We start from the raw sequence: 18262 nt of genomic DNA on the forward strand, positions 1-18262 counted from the left end.
TTCAGTTGATCTGCCACACCTACTCCCGCTATGTAACAGAAATAATCATGATCCCCCATCCAAAAAAGTAAAACTTTACCTCGTTGTTAGTCTATATCAAAAGCGGTTGTTCACTTTGTGTGCAAGACGCTATTTTTCGCGTCTTTTTTATTCCAACCGCGAGTTATTTGGGGGAGAAACGAGAACGCGCACATACACCGAATAACTTACACCTGGCTTGATGAATTCGTGTCTGCTCATTAGGGATGTCACGAGAACCGATACTTGCGATACCTCTCGATTCTAAAATGAAAAAACACCGGCGATGCCTATTTTTTTGAAGCACCGTAAGCACCGACGCCAGCATAAGCATCGGTGCTGCGACTCTTCCGGAACTGATGGGGGCAATACAGTGTTTCCCTTATCGGCTAATTTGTGGCCATGCGCCACAGTTTCAGCACCGGCCGCCACATATTGCGTTTGGTTACTTTTTTATTTATTTATCTATTGTTTAACGCTATTGAAAAACACGCAACATTCGTTAAGCTGAATTTCCTTTCCCTGCTCTCCCTCTCTGTCACTCACGCGTCTGTCTCTCATGCAGGGGCGGAGTGGGACACAAAAATCCACCGGGAATATTCTGACCACACCGGCCCCCTACCGAACCAAAAAAATGCCAGCACCACGCATTCTTACATCTCTACCTTGCCCTCTCCTTGGGCCTGCTCCTGCACCTCCTGCTGCACCTCTCACTGCTTCTCTAACTGTTCCTGCACCTCCTACTGCACCTCTCACTGCATCTCTCTCACTGGGTGTGCTCTTCTCCCTGGGCCCCTTGTTCTTACTCTTCCTCATCCATATATTACAGTATTTGTCTTTTTCTGTTTCTGTTTCCAAAAACATCACCTCCTCCTTCAAGTGTAAATGTAATAGAGAGAAATAACCCCTGCCACTGAGTCTAAGACAGACTGGAATCAGCTGTGGTTGGCCCCATACCCAATATAAATCATCCTTGTGCCAATTATTCAATTGTTTGTTTATTATCAGCTGAGATATATTGTTTTTGAACTGATACCATTGCAGAAGCAGAGGTTAAGGTTTGGAATATTGTTTTAATTGTGGGGTGTTGTGTGTTAACATCTGTAAACTAGAATGCATTTCCCGGTGGGAAAGTGCGAAGTGTGCTTGCTCCGACGCGCCGCGAAAGCGCTCCAGCAGGAGATGCGACCGCTCGCCCTCAGGTCAAAACACTAAAGTTTGGCCAAGACGCAAAGCTGCTTCGAGTTTGGCGGCGTTACCCTCGATTGCCGAATTCTTACACTGACGTGACGGGTTGCCTAGGTTCATCAGTGGAATGTCCCAGAGCACCTCCAATGTAAAAATGTGGATGTCATCCCAAAGATGTAAAGAGATATGAGACAAAATGCATTTTTGCTAATTGCGACCCCCCTAGTGGCCAAATTACACCAAATTTACTAAGGCTACTTTGGATTGTGTCCAAAATCATCCCACCAAATATGGTCTTGACACCTCAAAGCGTTTCCGAGATTTGACCTCACTTCCTGTTTGGAGGCTTCGCCATCGAATTTGATTGGCTGCCATGGGCGAATGCTTTGATGTATGGAAATGAAATGTACACCTCTAAGGTCTGTAGACCTTGTGTTGAATTATGTATGAGTTGTTCACGTGTAGCCAGCATGAAACACGTAACCAGTGAAAGAAGGAAGGAGCCTAAGGAACTAGGCATGTTTCTAGAACAAATACGAGTAATGTTAGGAGAATTGCAGGAATATCTGCTGATTACTCACTGTTGAGTAAGTTGCAATGTGTTATAGCCTCAAATTGATGGTAGAATAAATAGGACGACTCACCTGTTCAAATGGTGTAATAGGATCAAATTTGGTGTTGATATGTCAAAGCAACCAGGCTGTTACTGGTTAACATGTCTGAATATGAAATAGGGATGGCGAAAACTACAAATTTTCTTGACCGACCACCGAGGCTCATTAGCCGGTTGAAACCGGTTAACCGATTCGTTTAAAATAAATTATGCTATTTGAAATAACAGCCACGCAATTTCCCAACTCTCATCTCTCTGTCCCCCGCTCATAAGCTACACACAGCCCCGGCGCCGCCCTTTCACTCACGTCACTTTTTTAAATCCCCTACAGCACCAAACATGAGTCCTGCAAACCAAGGAGCTTGTAAGTGGAGGACAAATGGTTCCTTCGCTCCGAAAATGGTTTGGGTACAAGGTGATCGCGTTGCAAATAAAGGCGTTTGTCTAGCGTTGGAAGCTCATTTGAAGCTGAAATGGCCGCGGCTCACTTATGAAAATGACAGCTCCGAAGAGACGCAGCTTAGTTTGAGGAAGTGCTAACAATAATAACGAAAGATGATCATTACCTTATCTGTTACCATTGATGAACCTTCCTGAAATGTTGATGTAATGTCTTTCCAAATCTAAGCCCATCTTATGCGGAAAGTTGCCTAGACTGCAACACGATAAAACCAATGGATAAAACAGCGCACTTCCAGATTGCAAAAGACGCACCGGCCACCGCTGTGACCTCGTACCAAATGTTTTTATTGGTTTATTACGTAGCCTAGCCTACAAGCAGGCGAGTTATGAAAAATTGAGTGTGAGGGATAATTTGTTAACTTCACGAAAAAAAGATCTTCTTGGAATGAGATGGCTAGCTGTAGTAACGTTTAGTCCACTGTCTTTAGGCTAATTTAAAGATGCCTCTTTTTTTTTTTTGTTAACCGACTAGCGACAACTTTGGTCGGTTAACGTGGATACGGTCAACCATCGGTCAAACAGTCACCGGGTTAACATCCCTAATATGAAATCGATTTTGGATTGGTTGCATGTGATAAAAGCTATGCCATTTCCTGTCCAGACAGCATTCATATTCAGAAATACTGTACACCGGCAACAAGGCACACACACACACACACACACACACACACACACACACACACACATATACATATACATAATATATATGTATATACTGTATGAGCAATTCCATGCAAAACTGTCAAGTCCATAACCCCACACAGCGTCAAACTATGATGTGGATGATGATTTCTTAAAAGTTTACCATTTCGCTCTTCTTGTTTGTACAACATATTCAATGACATTGTTAACTTAATCATTTGCATTATATAAATGTAACCTATTTTTCCACCCTTATGTCTCAACATATACTATACACATAGTCACATTCATAAACATAAACAGGATCCTAGGTTCTCAATTTGCTGGACTCACTGTCTACCATAAAGTTAAAGAATAGTAATAACAGAAGAAAAGGTAAGAAGATGTTGATAGCGTGATTAACTAGTGTGGTGCCTCCACTGAAGAATGTCTTTACCACTGCTCTGGTGGAAATATGCAAATCCTCAGAAATGTCAAGTGACTACAGTTACTTCTACCTGCTTTGATATAGCTTATCCTAAATGAAATACTATGCAATGCAAGCATCACAAAACATTTATTGTATCCTTTGTTTTTAACTCTTAGAATTCAGTTCAGTGTGACATAATAAAATGAAAGTACAAAAACAGTTTTTAAACCCCTTTTTAAAAGTTTAAAACTTTAAATGAAATCTCAATTAAGGATTACGTAGTTCTAAATAGTAACTGTGTGGTAATAATTCACCTGTACCACCCATAGCCTAAATTAATTAAATTGTTCATTTAAATGTTAAATGAACAATAGTTAAATGAAACACACAGTAATACTTTCTATAACACTTTGTGTTGGATGTAATTAATTGAACCTAGAATTGTTAACTGCTATACAATAAGTGGGCCAAACTTCACAGTTTAAGTCTCCACACATAGCCTAAGCTTGCCTACTGAGTCTAAAAACATAGCTCCCACTTTCCTTAGCTGGAGGGGAATTCTGAGATTTCTCCCTAAAGCAGAAACTATTATTTTTACCTAATTATTATTACTATTATTATTGGGGAGGTTATAGGTTTGCACTGATTCGGGTAGGGTAGTGGCACTATACTGGATGGTATATCAGTTAGAATAGGACGGAGAAGAGATGGGGTTTAACTTTGTATTGTTCCAGCAGAGACATTCAGGATTTCCATACATACAGAGAAATATAGGTAGATGGCTATTTATATAGATATATAATATATCTGCAGCATACAGAAATGCATTGAATACTAAGCTCATTAAACGGAATTGTAAGCCAGGACACATATACAGCAACGGCAACGCTAACCCCTTCAAGAAAGAAAAGAAACCTTTTTGTTCGTGACTAAAGTTATTATGTGGTCAATTACGCCATCTAGCGGCGTAAACGGTACTGTGTAATAGAGTTAACTCGCACAGGTACAAACTTCCTCCAGTCGGAGATTGTTAATGAGGGCTATCTTTTACTGTCTATGGGGCTAAAGGACTGTATTGATTGATTGTGTTGCTTGGGTGGCGTCAGTTAGAACCAAAGATCATAGAGCGCTAGACTCTTTGGTTAGAACACCGGTTGTGAAGCAGTAGTTTCTCCTTAGTTTCTTTATTGGGTTTTCTTCCACCATACAACAGCATGATTAAATGTATAATGTATAGTGGTCTGTAAAGAACCAAATAAACTGTCATTAATATGGTCACTAAATAAACTGTATCGCTATCTCTCATTCTATGAGCACAACTTCTCACACAAGTAACATTAACAGGCTTTCAAACCCTTAATGCTAATTCTCCGTTTAGCATGCTAAGTCCTTGCATATCAACGTGAAAGATACATCCCACTCCCAATACACATGACCGAAGGTTACGTTCACTTACTTTTGTTGTCATACACGCACACAACTTCAACTTAAGGTAATTGGCAGTAAACTCACTCAAAACTAACGTCATGAACTTCACCAACACTGTGGTAATACTATACAAGTTCTAGATCTAACGTCTCTAATGATCTAAACATCAAACTTACTTTTCGTCAATGATTGCATCTCTGAATGTCAAGGACTGGATTATACTCAGGATAACTGCAGGAATTGTCTGAGGGTAAATTAATTATCTCTTTTTTCAGTGCACAGCCGTCTGCTCATCATCACAACAGAAAACGAAACTTAACAGGAAAACAAGCGACGTGATTTACCCAGAATGCTCGAAGTCAATATTGCATAGGCTATAACAAGAAATAAAATCTCAAAACATCACAAATATATCAAACGATGTCCTGTAATCATTACAATCTCCTAAATAGTAATTCATTACGAAGAGAAACTATTGCAAATGGTCAAAAACAAAACACCGTCACAGTGAAAGCTCGTGTGATTGCCACCATAAATAGCACCTGGACATCAGTTCGTTTTAACAACGAGTAAGTCCGTACTTGCCTCTCGGGGCCATGGCGTCGTTAAGATTTACCCAGTCTCGGGATGAGACATCGTTGCGGACAATCTAAATCGGTCGTGAGCATGCGTAGATGTATACTCTCTCAGTCAATCAGCTCAGACGCAGACAGTGGTTGCGGTGTAATGGAGCTGGGCTAAATAGTGGTACAAAAGCTCCTGCATAATGGAACTCGTGCCAGGTCCTTTTGCAAGAATTGGCATACTTTGATTTTTTTTTTTTAAATATCAACATTGTATCTTAAATCACTCTGGAACGTCCTTTTGGCATTACTTAAGCAATTTAAGGTGAGCTATTCTGCGTAATAGTATACATTCGCCAACACACACGTTTTTGCTAATTATAGAGCCATCAAAAGACCAAATAACACCAAATTTATTGAGGGTGCTTTGGATGGGATCTCAAGTCATCCCACCAAATATGGCTTTCATACGTCACAGCATTTCCAAGATAGGCAAACTTCCTGTTTGCCGGCTTCGCTTGCTGAATTTAATTGGTTGTCACAGGCAAACGCTTGAACGTTTGAAGGCGAAATCGAGGCAGTTGATCCGCCTTGGTCTGTAGATCACGCGTGCCAAGTTTCATGACGATCGGATGAACTATGCGGCCAGAGTCGCTTTACTTTGACTTTGGACAAAATTCAAAATGGTGGAAAATCCATCATGGCGGAAAATGACGTCACATGGTGCGTTGGAATCAGCTAGGTCAGAGGATTCCAATGGTATAAGTTTTATCAAAATCGGCCATACGGATCAAAAGTTACGGGCATGAACGCGTTTTCCAACTTTGACCAGTTGGTGGCGCTATAGCGTGAGAGTGGCAAGCATGAAACCTGGTGGTGTCAATCAGGGTAGTCTCCTCTACCAGCATACCAAATTTCATGACTTTATGTCTTACGGTTTGGGCTACAGGTGGAAAAATGTGTGGGCATCAGCGCTCAAAAATCGCTTTTCCATTCATTCCTATGGGAAAAAATCGACCGGAAAAACTGGAATAACGGGAGAACGACACGCCGTATCAAAAAGCTGTATACAAGCCACCATCCTCGCATCAGGACCCACGCGTGAGAGGTGGAACGGCGTCTCTAGCTCTAAATCCCTAGGACAAGATAGGGAGACAAAAGTTGGACTTGAGATAAATAAGTATATGAAACGCACGGATAACAATAGTGTGCTTTTGCAAGCACACTAATAATAGAAAAACGATCCATAATTTTGTTAAGAGGCATAACTTGTCTGCTAAGAAAATGTAAGGATGGTTCACTGCCTACATATTGTGCGAAAACGACATGAAATGTGTGAATGGTATGGCCACAAAAGACGGATGCTGTGCTAGTTGGGAGACTTAGAGTTTTGAAAATGTGACAACTGTTTGGACAATTCACGCTATGTTAGCCACTGAAAAAAACTGTAGGCTAAGCCATTGATTCGTTTGAAATGTAAATGAGTTAACTAGCTTGTGATATTTTCCGTCTAGCAATAGTAACGTAGTTGAGCTTTGTGTCAGTATTTTTCATTCTGTCAAATTTACCTGCACTCGTTGATGGCCGTGGACTTGGCTACGGATACATCTGTTTTGAGCATTTAGATGCATGCTCCTCCAGCAGTCGCTTCTTCTTAATTCTGCCCTTTTCAGTCCCCTCTTTCTCGTCTTTCCTCTTCTTGCCTTCCATATTAATCACGCAAGCACCTGCTAATCCGTTCACTATCAAAACGCTACGTTCACTGATACAGGCTAAAGGGCCATGCCATTAAAGGAGGGGCCGCTCATCTATCCCCCTACATTTCTGTAATAGACTTGACCTAGCAAACGTATTTGCGATTCCCAGGAGGCTTTGCTGTTCTATTTTGAATTTATTTGTGACCAAAAGAGTTAAATAACACTTTAATAATATATGAACAATTAAATCAAGACACCCAAAGGCTACATACCAATGCACTGATGAGAGAAAACTGAGATGAATAGGCCTGTAATTAATATGTAAGGTAACCATGACTAAGGTATATATCGCAACTGAATGGTTTATCTAGTAGTTGGCTTCCTAAGTTTGATAAATGAACTTTGGGTGACTTCTTAGGGGACTGAAGTTCGACGAAGAAACTCTTATGATAGTAAAAAAATATGCAGGGCTACTAGCGGCCGTTCAGGCCCATCATGGGCTAAATCAAATGCAACGTAGGCCGGCCGGCCTGGCGGGATATGTCCCGAATCTCCCGATTACCACTCCGCCCCTGCTCTCATGCACACACATATGCACACACATATGCACACACACACACACACACACACACACTCCCCTCCGTGCACACAGCGTCTGTCTCCATGAAAACAACCAGGTCATTTCTGGAAGTGTTGTAGCCTACTGATGCACCTGACGCTGCCCGGGTGGAAGCTAGTTCTTCCACAACTTTTGTAGACTATGCGTGCAACTTTACCAAATAGTAGAAGTAAACTCGTCCTCCTTGGCCCGCTCTCGTGCGTGCTCAATGGACACCCGACCACGACATGCACATAATCCAAATAAAACATTCACAATCGTGAACGCAATGACGCACAGAAGACGACTAGCTAAATTGCTATTTAAAATCCGGTTAGCATCATTAGCAGGCTATGGTGCAGTAGGCTATTTGATTAAAACTCTTGCGTTCAAGACTGACCATCTCAATACCAATGTTTTTCAACTCCAAGACTTAAAAGGGCATGTCCCAAGGAGAAAAAGTAGCTTACCTTGACACTTAAACACATGTGGGGAAACTGAACAGTCCAACCAGTAAGCTTAGCCTGCTACTTTGTTTACAATATTTTGAGGCTTCAACCAGACAGCTGAATTTAAGAGGTGGAGTTGTAATATATGAATAGTAGGCCTAGGCTATAATCTGCATAAAGTTTGCTGTTATGAAGATCAGACATTTCAGTATGTATAAATAGTTACAGAATGTGTGTGTGTTTCAAATAAAGACTTTACATCTTGTAAAAAAAAAATCACATTATGAAAGCAGAGCGATAAAAAGGCAATGCAAGTTGTTGGTTTTTATACAATCCATTATGTGATATGCTCGCAATTGGATATTGTATTCTGTTATGCTCTGTATGTTTTGAAATTATATGTCAGTAGGCCTATTCTTTTTTTTCATCAAATATTTCAATAGAGAAATTCATTAAGTAGGCCTACATGGGATTTTAGAAAATCCTTTTTTTTTTAACATAGTATCGAATTTGGCATCGAGAATCGTGTAATTTTACTGGTATTGGCACCGACTACTGATTTTTTGGTATCGTGACACCCTAGTGCTCATCCTGGATTGATCTTTGTGCAACCAATTCAGCCGGTATGCTCTTGTTTAGGATTCAGTGATCGCGGCTCAGTAACTTATCCCGGATGTCTTAATTCTGCTTTTGTGCAACGGGCCCCTGGCTGCCACTAATAAGAGAATGAAATCAACAAAAACATGAAATAGTCATCTGTGCGCGCCAATACTACAGTCTAGTCTACGAATCTGTGCAGTCAAGAGTCAAGACTGTATCTGGCATCTCCAAGTCTCCTTTTACGGTCATCATCAAAGTTGCCGGGCCAGTCTGGGCCATGGTGCGCTTGGCCAGGCGGCTGCAACGGGCCCTGGGGCTCAGCACCAGGAGGACTCCTCCGTACCCTGGGAGCATCTCGGCTGGTCTATCCAGCAATGATCTTTACAGAACCTCGGTGCCTCAAATGTGATCACTGAGATAAAAGAGATGGAGCCGAGTCGACCCACCTATTCGGAGAAAATTAAGTTAATCACCCTTCCTGCCTGTACCAGCTTGCAGATCTTGACTGTGCTGTTGCTGCTGCTGCTAGTGTGTGTGTGTGTGTGTGTGTGTGTGTGTGTGTGTGTGTGTGTGTGTGTGTGTGTGAGTGTGTGTGTGTAACAGTCAGAGACCGAGTCTGAAGAGATGCGGGGGAAGTGGGAGTTAAATGAAATGAGCATTCCACAGCCAGGTCAGAACTAGTGTGACAATATCCCCTCTCCTCCCTCCTGCCCCCACCCCACCACCATCACCACCTCCACCTCCACCTCCACCACCATCACCTCACTGTCTCTGCTCACCCCAACACACCCCAACACACCCCAACACACCCCAGCCCTAGCCGTAGACCCAGCCCAAGCCCCAGCCCCTCCAATTCACATCACCTCTCAGGAGACAAACCAGACAGGCAGAGCGACAGTGCCCAAGGCAATCCAGCGGAGTGATCCTTATAAAATAAGAGCGCAATACGCGTCGGGTCCTCATAAACCGCCAACGGCGGGGTGAGCGCCAGGTCAGCGCCAGCCTCCTTTGATCATGTGACCTTTAAATGACATCACAGGGGGGTACGGCTCTACAGTTAGAATGCATGAGGGACACGGAGAAGGCACTTAACCAGAGGACACGGGCCCGCAGCAGCTCACTCCAGCGCAATAAGCCATGCAACACTGAGCTCCGGGATCTCAAAGCTTGTTGCTTTGACATGATCGCTGTATCATTTAGCCATTTAGCACGTGTACGCCTGTGTGTGTGTGTGTGTGTGTGTGTGTGTGAGAGAGAGAGTGTGTGTGAGAGTGTGTGTGTGAGTGTGAGTGTGTGTGTTTGGGGGGGCTAGCTGAATGTGGGCCCTCTTGTTCTTGGCCGTAGTGGTCAATCTGTGGCTGAAGCCAGCAGCTTGCGTGGGGTGAATGGGCCCCATTCTAAGGGCCCCCTGTTCCAATGATCACCCCGGTGACCTAGCGAATGACCCCTCACCCTCCGGCCACTGCTCAGCGCACAGCAGTAGTATGTGTATGTGTGTGTGTGTGTGTGTGTGTGTGTGTGTGCCTGACCTAGCGAATGACCCCTCACCCTCCGGCCACCGCTCAGCGCCGCACGGAGCGCTGCCCTCTCTCTGTCCCCAGGGCTCATTGGTCATCCTCAGACGGCCCCTCTGTCACGACACACACACATACGCACGCACACACACATACGCAAGCACGCGTGTGCGCACACACACACACACACACACACACACACACACACACACACACACGTGCACACACACCCAAGTTCATAACTGTGACATGTCAATTAACCTCTTGGATTTGCCAGCTCGCTGTGGAAGAGAGATGGCCTAGAGCCGGAGGCAGGAGTGCGGGACAGAGGAGCCTGGACAACCCACTCAGCTGGACCCGGGGCAGGTATGAGCGACGCGCTTTCCTCCCTCTCCATGGCGCCCTCCGAAGACATCCCTGCGGTTCTGTCCAGTGGGTCTCAAGAATCTCAAAAATGCAACGAGGAGCTGAACGCAGGGAGTCCAAGTAACCCCAGCAGGTCCATCCAGAAAATTCCAAATGTGTCCTTCATACCTCTTTATCTCCACTACTTTCCCCAAACACCTCCATGTGTGCTTGAACGTAAGCAGGCACACACACACACACACACACACACACACACAAACAAGAGGTCAGGCCCTGGTCAGGGGCAGCAGAGGAGGGGGTGTTTATGATGGGGAAGGGGAGGCTGATGTTATTCCTCTGCACTGAGTGACAAGCTCAAAGAGGCATCTTCTCTTTCAACATAAAAGGGCGGGAGATTTACGAGCGCTGGCCTGGCTAGCGTAGCCTTCACACTGACTGGAGATGCCTGCAGGGCCACTCTGATCAGAGCGTGATATGACGCCGGGTTAAAGCCTGCAAGAGGGCCGGGCTGAGATGAAAAACAATCAAGCCATTGCTCTACGGGCATAAAAGCACATGTGTGTGTGTGTGTGTGTGTGTGTGTGTGTGTGTCTGCTGTTTATGTGAGTGTGGGTATGTGTGTGTGTGTGTGTGTGTGTGGAGGGGGCGGTATATGGGGTCTAGGCTAGGGAGATCAAATCAACATCCACATCAAACTCATCTACCTAGAAATACATCTACTTCAAAAGCACATCTAAAGCACCTTAAATCTTGTGTAAGCATATGGTTTGGTCATCATTAGCCAACCCAACGTCTTACATTTACACTAAGGTGAGCCGAGGTCCATTTCGTATTACAGGAGGTCAGTGTGGAGGTTAGGAGAGCCAGCAGCTGCGGTGTGAAACTCAGTCGGGTGATGGGCCGCTGTGTTTGAAATTCCTGCATTCCTGCCGGATTCCTACGGGAGAGAGCCCTCAAGCTGTACGCTTTTGGCTGTTGACTGAGAAAAAAATCCACTGTCTGAAAGGGAATCCAATGCCATTTCTACCCAAATAAGGTTGGCTCATTTGTCTACTTGTCTAACACACACACAAATCTCGACACTACTTCGCACACAAGATGTACAGAAGCCTAAAGGCAGCATGATGAGGAACAACTTGGTGAATGTTTTTGGTAAGTCCGTTTTTAATATGTACGTTTGATGGTGGCAGTTGGAGGGAGCCCATCTGTTTTTAAAGCCCTATTCCCCCACTCTCCAGCCATCTGAACTCTCCTTCCTCCCAAAGTCACCTCAGAGCTCAGCACCTCCTGGAACACACTCCCTCCAAAGCAGGAAATGAAACCTGAATGAAGATCAAAACAATCCAGGACTTTTTATGGCCCACTCTACCCCCCAAAAAAGGAAAAGCCACAGAAAATCACACCCCTGGCCAACAGCCAAGGTTGAGGTGAGCTTACAGTTATCAAAGTCAGAAGCAGGGGAGGAGGAGGAGGAGGAGGAGGAGAAGAAGGAGGGGAGGAGGAGAGGAGGAGGAGAGAAAAGGGGCAGATTTTTTTATGAGAGGAGAGGGGAAGTGCTTTGGCTCGCTCTCCTGTTCATAGTGATAAATCTTGAGTCACTGTGAGTGCCTGTGTGTGTGTGTGTGTGTGTGTGTGTGTGTGTGTGTGTGTGTGTGTGTGTGATAATGCTGGGGAGGGCAGTGTGTCGCAGCCCTTCCAAGTTCATTGTTTTATTGGGGGACCCGTAAATGCCTCCCTCTGGCCAAAAATCTAATCAAGCCACAGAGTGTGTGTGTGTGTGTGTGTGTGTGTGTGTGTGTGTCAGTGAGGGCTGGCTTTTACAGCCCAGTTTTTTTTAGAAATCACAGCCTGCCGACAAAAGGGCCGGTATGGGATTGCAGCGGTCATTGTTACCGTACCAACTGGCTACAGATCCTTTACAGTACCATGCTCTCACACTCTCTCTCACACACACACACACACACACACACACACACACAGACAGACACACACACACACACACACACTTTTATATGACCCTAAAATACAGCCTTCTGCTGCTCCATCTCCCCCTCAATACTTGTATTTGATCCCAATTGCTCCAGCTGCTGGTCGCCAAACATTAATGATGTACTGAGACAGAGACATAATAAGGTTGCACTAAAACATTGCATGTTTCATGCCAGCACGTGTTAGTGCTACAAGACCCTTACATGGTTACAAATCACACAAGTTATCACTCCAACTGTGTCATTTGGACTACTGATAAGGTCATACAAACTTTTGTTAATCCTGCTCGGTTAGACAGGGAGAAAAGATGTGTGTGGAAGGGGTGAAAAAGACTTTTCTCAATGTCCCTGTTTTTCCCCTCACCATAAACAATTCAGCACACACACACACAAACACACACACACACACACACACACACACACACACACACACACACACACAGGTAAGGATGTCGTGGGTCCAGAACATCCTCGGTGTCGGGCAACACGTTGCTTTTGTCTCGCTCTCAGAGGAAGAGGAGTGTCAGTCAAAGGCTCGCTCACCTCGGCGGCCCTCAGCGGCTGCTTTGTCAGCGGGGGTCAGGCAGCGGTGAGGGGTCAAGGCTGATGACTGCACTTGCACACACTGCTGTGCACGCTCGCGCTGCACACACACACACACGGCCAAATGGGAGCCGTGCACTTTTCCCATGGCAACACAGAGGGCTCTCCTATTCAGCCGCCGCAACCTCACACAAAGGTCAGCCAAAGGACTTGACTGCGGACAATGGTTCCTGTCTGTGAGAGTATGTATGTTATGTGTGTATGTGTGTGTGTGTCATGTATGTTCTGGCCTTCCCCACCTTCTAAGCAATATGTGTATGTCAAACTAATAAGTAGGATTAAGTCAATTGCCAGAGGCCTCAGAGGTCCAAGAGATACAGAGACCTCAAGGTCTCAACAGAACGGGTTTTCAGCGGAACATGACATCTTTTCCCCTCTCTACCTATTGGCTTTCATGGGAGGCAAATACAATCATGTTGCCAGGTAACCGTTCATCTGCACAACATAGGTGGACTGACCCTGACGTAGCCCTATGGCTCAAGGGCCAGCTCACATCACAAACAAACACAAACACACACACGCGCACACACACTTCAAGACCTCTTTTTGCCTCCGTTGCTGCAGGCCATCTGATTGCTTTTCCACCATATTATGGCCTTCTCCATTGAACTGTCAATAACTCATAACACAAACCCTCTGCAAGTCATTGGCATGCAAAATAACAAGTGAATGATAATGGTTTTGTGGAATTCGTTATTTGTTGAGCAGAATAGTCAGTTTAAAGACCAATGTTTCATGGTTCTAACGGAGATCACTGAAGGAGATCCAGGTTCTGTGCTATCTATTTTTTTTTTTTTTTAAAGCTTAGATCTTCTTCAATACAAAAAAGTGCATTTGTTGGCTCATAAAATTTATATAAAATTAAATACACCAACACTAAGCTTTTTTAAAGTTAGTTGCATGACATATTTCAGAAATCCCTATATTTTATTAGAATTTTCTATCCATCATGACAGAAAGACTCTGGCATGATAAAGCCATTTTTGGGTACAGCAATCGTCTTAGTTTCCTATTAATCCTACCCAGATAGGCCCACTGGTCATTAATTACAACCACGGACATTTAGTGTGCATAGTTCCACTGACAAAAACAACCCAAGAGGGACCTAGGGCCACTACAGGAGTTCCTTCTAGTCCTTTAAAGAAATGCTGTTAATCAAACCAGAAAAGGCCTCAGAGTCCAAGGAAAACAGTATCACATGTCCTGTGGTAGGCTAAAACCATTCGATATACAAAGTAATACAGAGAACCAAACGGCTCACCCAAATGGAGTAAGTAAGTGGTGTTGTCTGAAACTCAGTACGGGTACAAGCGCCATTCCCAAGTGAGGAGCTGGGCCTGCGGATGAGCCGTTTATTTGGGCGGCAGACAGTAAGGGGAGAGAAAGAGGGACGTATGGACAGAGGAGATGGGGAGGGAAGAGAGTTTCCTGCCGAGACGTGATCGCAAAAGGCACTTGATTGATCACCACCCCCCCAACAAACACACACACACACACACACACACCCTGCCCAGAGTCAGCAGAGCAAAACCACGAGGACCACACCCCCACTCCCCTCCCACTGACACCCCCGACACAAACACATACCAGAAACTCTGAACCACCAAGTCTTCCTCCATACTGTATGCCCCCAGTCATTGTTGCTGGTCACTGCAGGGGGGGCAGGGGGCTAAGCCAGCAACAACCTCCTGCACACACACACCCCATCTCAAAAATCCTCTTCAGCCCTGGATCCCTGACCCCCCCCCCCCCCAGGGAAGAGCGGCAACAAGTCCCCACTCCCCACACCCACCCGATCTCTGCCACTGCTGAACTGGCACTGTGGGGAAAACTAAACAGACTCTTCGGCTACATCTCAAACATCTGCCAGGCTTTTTCCCTGTAGGCAAGAGGCAGAGCTCGGAGTCGGACACACACACACACACACACACACACACACACACACACACACACACACACACACACACACACACACACACAGCATGCCACAAGGAACAAATCTGTGACCAAAAACATGCAATCTTGATGTGCACTTATTTTGCTAAAAGAAACATGTACATATTTGTGCATTAAACTCTCAGTGTTGCCATAGAGATTGAACTTTGTTCTAGTTAAGTTTGAAAAATAAAACAAGACATTAGACTTTATAAACATGAACGTATTTGAGCCGCACAATTGCAACATAACAACTCTCATTCAGCCAAAAAGCCAAAAAGCCAAAAAGCCAAAAAGCCACTACTTTACTAAACTACTTCATCATCTCCTCTGAAAATATGCCCACACTGGTATGCAGTGCTGAACTGGGTTACAATAAGGTTAGGAACTAAATGTATTTAACAAATTTGCATAATTCCGTAATTAGTTAAAACATAAAACATTAATACCACAAGACTGAATACAGGCAAATCAGCAGCCATGCACAGCACAAAATATGTTTAAATGTTTTATAGTTTATGGGACATTGCACACTCTTTAAATGTAGGTGAATGTTGATTTTCATTAAGAAATAAATTGAGATGTTCTTCATTCAAATTGTTTTAACAATTGTTTTCAAAATAGTCTCTGATTAGGCCAAACCAAACCATCCAAACCTTAACATTATTTCATGATTGAACTGATATGTAGTGGCATATCTATTGTGGCTCATACTTTGTTGAACAAATATTTCTATTTTGATCAAGGAGGTTTAGGTCTGCCACTGGGCATCAATCAACCCCCCTTTTCTCATTTGTTATTTTCTCTAGCAAAGACTCACGATCTAGTTGCATTTGCTGGAAAAGCTTTCCTATAATGATCTTATCTTGATCTTGTGGAGTCGTGCCTATAATGGTAAAAGACATAAGCCCTCCTGTGACACAGACCAACATCAAACTGGTAGCGCCATTGTTCTTTTTAATTATTTAAGGCTGGTCTATCAATACAATGGATAGACTATCCACCTCCCAAATCAACAGAAAATTCATAACAAAAACGAATTTACTTTTAGCTGAGACTAACAGAACGAAAGTGATACAAAAAGGTATAGGTTTACTTAGGTTGTCTAACCATTTTCAGGATAAATGTATTGAGAAAATCTATTGAGACAGATTTCCCCAAAGAAAGCAATCGATACAGGCGACAGAAACGTGGCAAAACATTTAACCCGAGCGAGTTTGTTACAGCGCTTGCAAGTTGTCTTCTGTTCTGACATTTACCAACTAATAATAAATGCATTTCAGAAATTGAGTTGAACTTCAGCCAGAGTAAATAATCTTACACAGACGGCTAGTCATATCAATCAAAATAGCGTACAACGTGATAAATGTAACTTATAACGTTACCACCACTGATAGTAGTGCAGGCTATTATTAGGCTATTATAATATTTTTATTCGTAGGCTATTTCAATGATTAGTCGACTGATAACTTGGATAAATACTCCAAAGATAACATGGATGCATTGTATTCTAGTCTGTGAAAGCAGAGTGATACACCAGTAGCCTACCGCAGGACAATTTGTGCATAAAAGCATTGTCTGTCACTGTTACCATTTTTTGCATGTCACATAAAATATAGTTAGTTACATGACCGGACACGTCTTTCCTCTCATTTAGCTGCAGAATTTCCATTCTCGGTTTGGTTGTTAGTGTCGAGTTGCGTGGTGCAGGGCGTCGCGCTCAAGTTCAAAAGTTCACATTTTACGATCTCCAGAGATCCTATAGCTACAGCCTTCCACATAAAAACATTCCTATAGCTCTTTATCTAGTTCGTATGTGCCCCAATCACAGTAGCTTAAACCGTTGCTACATTGAAATACAATAGGCTACATAACTGTTACTTTCACGTGTTTCTGAACTCGAATGCTCAATAACTCGGATGCACGTCTACGTAATCGTATAGGCCTGTCTTTTGGGGAGTAAGGTCTGTTGTTTAGTTGACTTGCCTTACGTCTTCAGTTAGAATATCCAACAAGTTGTCCGGAAAATATGTTCACTATTGCTGGACGCAAATAAAATAGGTGGAAAACACAGCCTGCTATAGACAACCTGTCTGGTGATGGTGAGTCTGCTTTAATTAACCTAGTAAGAATTTCGTTTTTAAACTTTCCAAATTGGCGTTCATCCCTTAAACAGTTACAAATAAGCATGCTGCACTGTTGTAAACTGACTACGTGAACTGCAGGGTTACATTAACCTAGTTTAGACTCGCTGCAAATTTAGGTAGGTTCTGAATGACTAGTGAATGAATGAAGCTTGACTCACCACTAATTGCCTTGCTCCGCTCGGCGTACTCAAAACTGTTGGTTCGGTTTTCCACCTCCATACTTCTGTTCTGTATGAGCGCGTCGAAGTGGTCTCTTTCGCCAAAGATTAATTAACGGAAGCTGATTATCTACTGTTTTAACTGAGCGAAATTTAAAAGAAGCTGCGCCACTCCATGTTGCGTATCGCTGTCAGTTCACAGAGCTGTATGTCCGCGCGAGTACGGAATCAAAAACACCTTGCTGTAGTTTTAGCAGTCACGTGACAAAATACCAAATGGGGGTTCTGGGATATGTAGGAGTCTCAAGCATCAGCGCTGCATAACAAAGTCCTTTGCCAATGTGCCCATCTCATTTGCGCTCTTGACGATAATTGGGGCTGTTACACACACATTTTCAATGAGTATTTATTATTTGATTATTATTTAAATGTAACCCAATGTGTCATAATATTGTGGTGTGAAATATGAGCAGATAGTTATATACACACAATACTATATAGGCCTATATATATTGTATATACACTGTAAAAATAATAATTCATCTTACTGCAATAACACAAGTATACATTACTTCCCCTCAGTTGACTTAGTGTGCTTACGAAAAAGAAGTAACATACTAAACTTGCATCGACGGGGTCTAAAACCTGACATCTATTGGCATAGATAGCAATAGGACTGGCTTCTGTTTTCAGTGCATTGTACATTTTATAGCTAATAAGGAAAAAGAATTATATTTAGACAAGGTCTAACTTATCCCCACTGTGAAATGTACAATGCATTGACAACAGAAACCAGTCCTATTGCTATCTATGCCAATCCTTACAGAAAAAAAAACATAACTTGCATGCCAATGAACCACAATGACAACATGTGTGTTTTAATT

The 18262-nt window shown here is 43.5% G+C and overlaps 1 protein-coding gene across 2 annotated transcripts in view; it reads right to left on the reverse strand.

The window, feature by feature from the left end:
* Positions 1 to 17554, reverse strand: part of nr6a1b (nuclear receptor subfamily 6, group A, member 1b) — a 110932-nt gene extending 93378 nt beyond the window's left edge. For both annotated transcript variants that reach the window (XM_062554490.1, XM_062554489.1), the window contains exon 1: positions 17379 to 17554. In XM_062554490.1, the coding sequence (XP_062410474.1) occupies positions 17379 to 17439 (61 nt within the window). In that variant the 5' untranslated portion in view covers positions 17440 to 17554. The remainder of the gene's footprint in view (positions 1 to 17378) is intronic.
* Positions 17555 to 18262: the final 708 nt, after the last annotated feature.

The sequence above is a fragment of the Sardina pilchardus genome, chromosome 14, assembly GCF_963854185.1.
Source record: "Sardina pilchardus chromosome 14, fSarPil1.1, whole genome shotgun sequence".
In the NCBI taxonomy this organism is placed as follows: Eukaryota; Metazoa; Chordata; class Actinopteri; order Clupeiformes; family Clupeidae; genus Sardina; species Sardina pilchardus.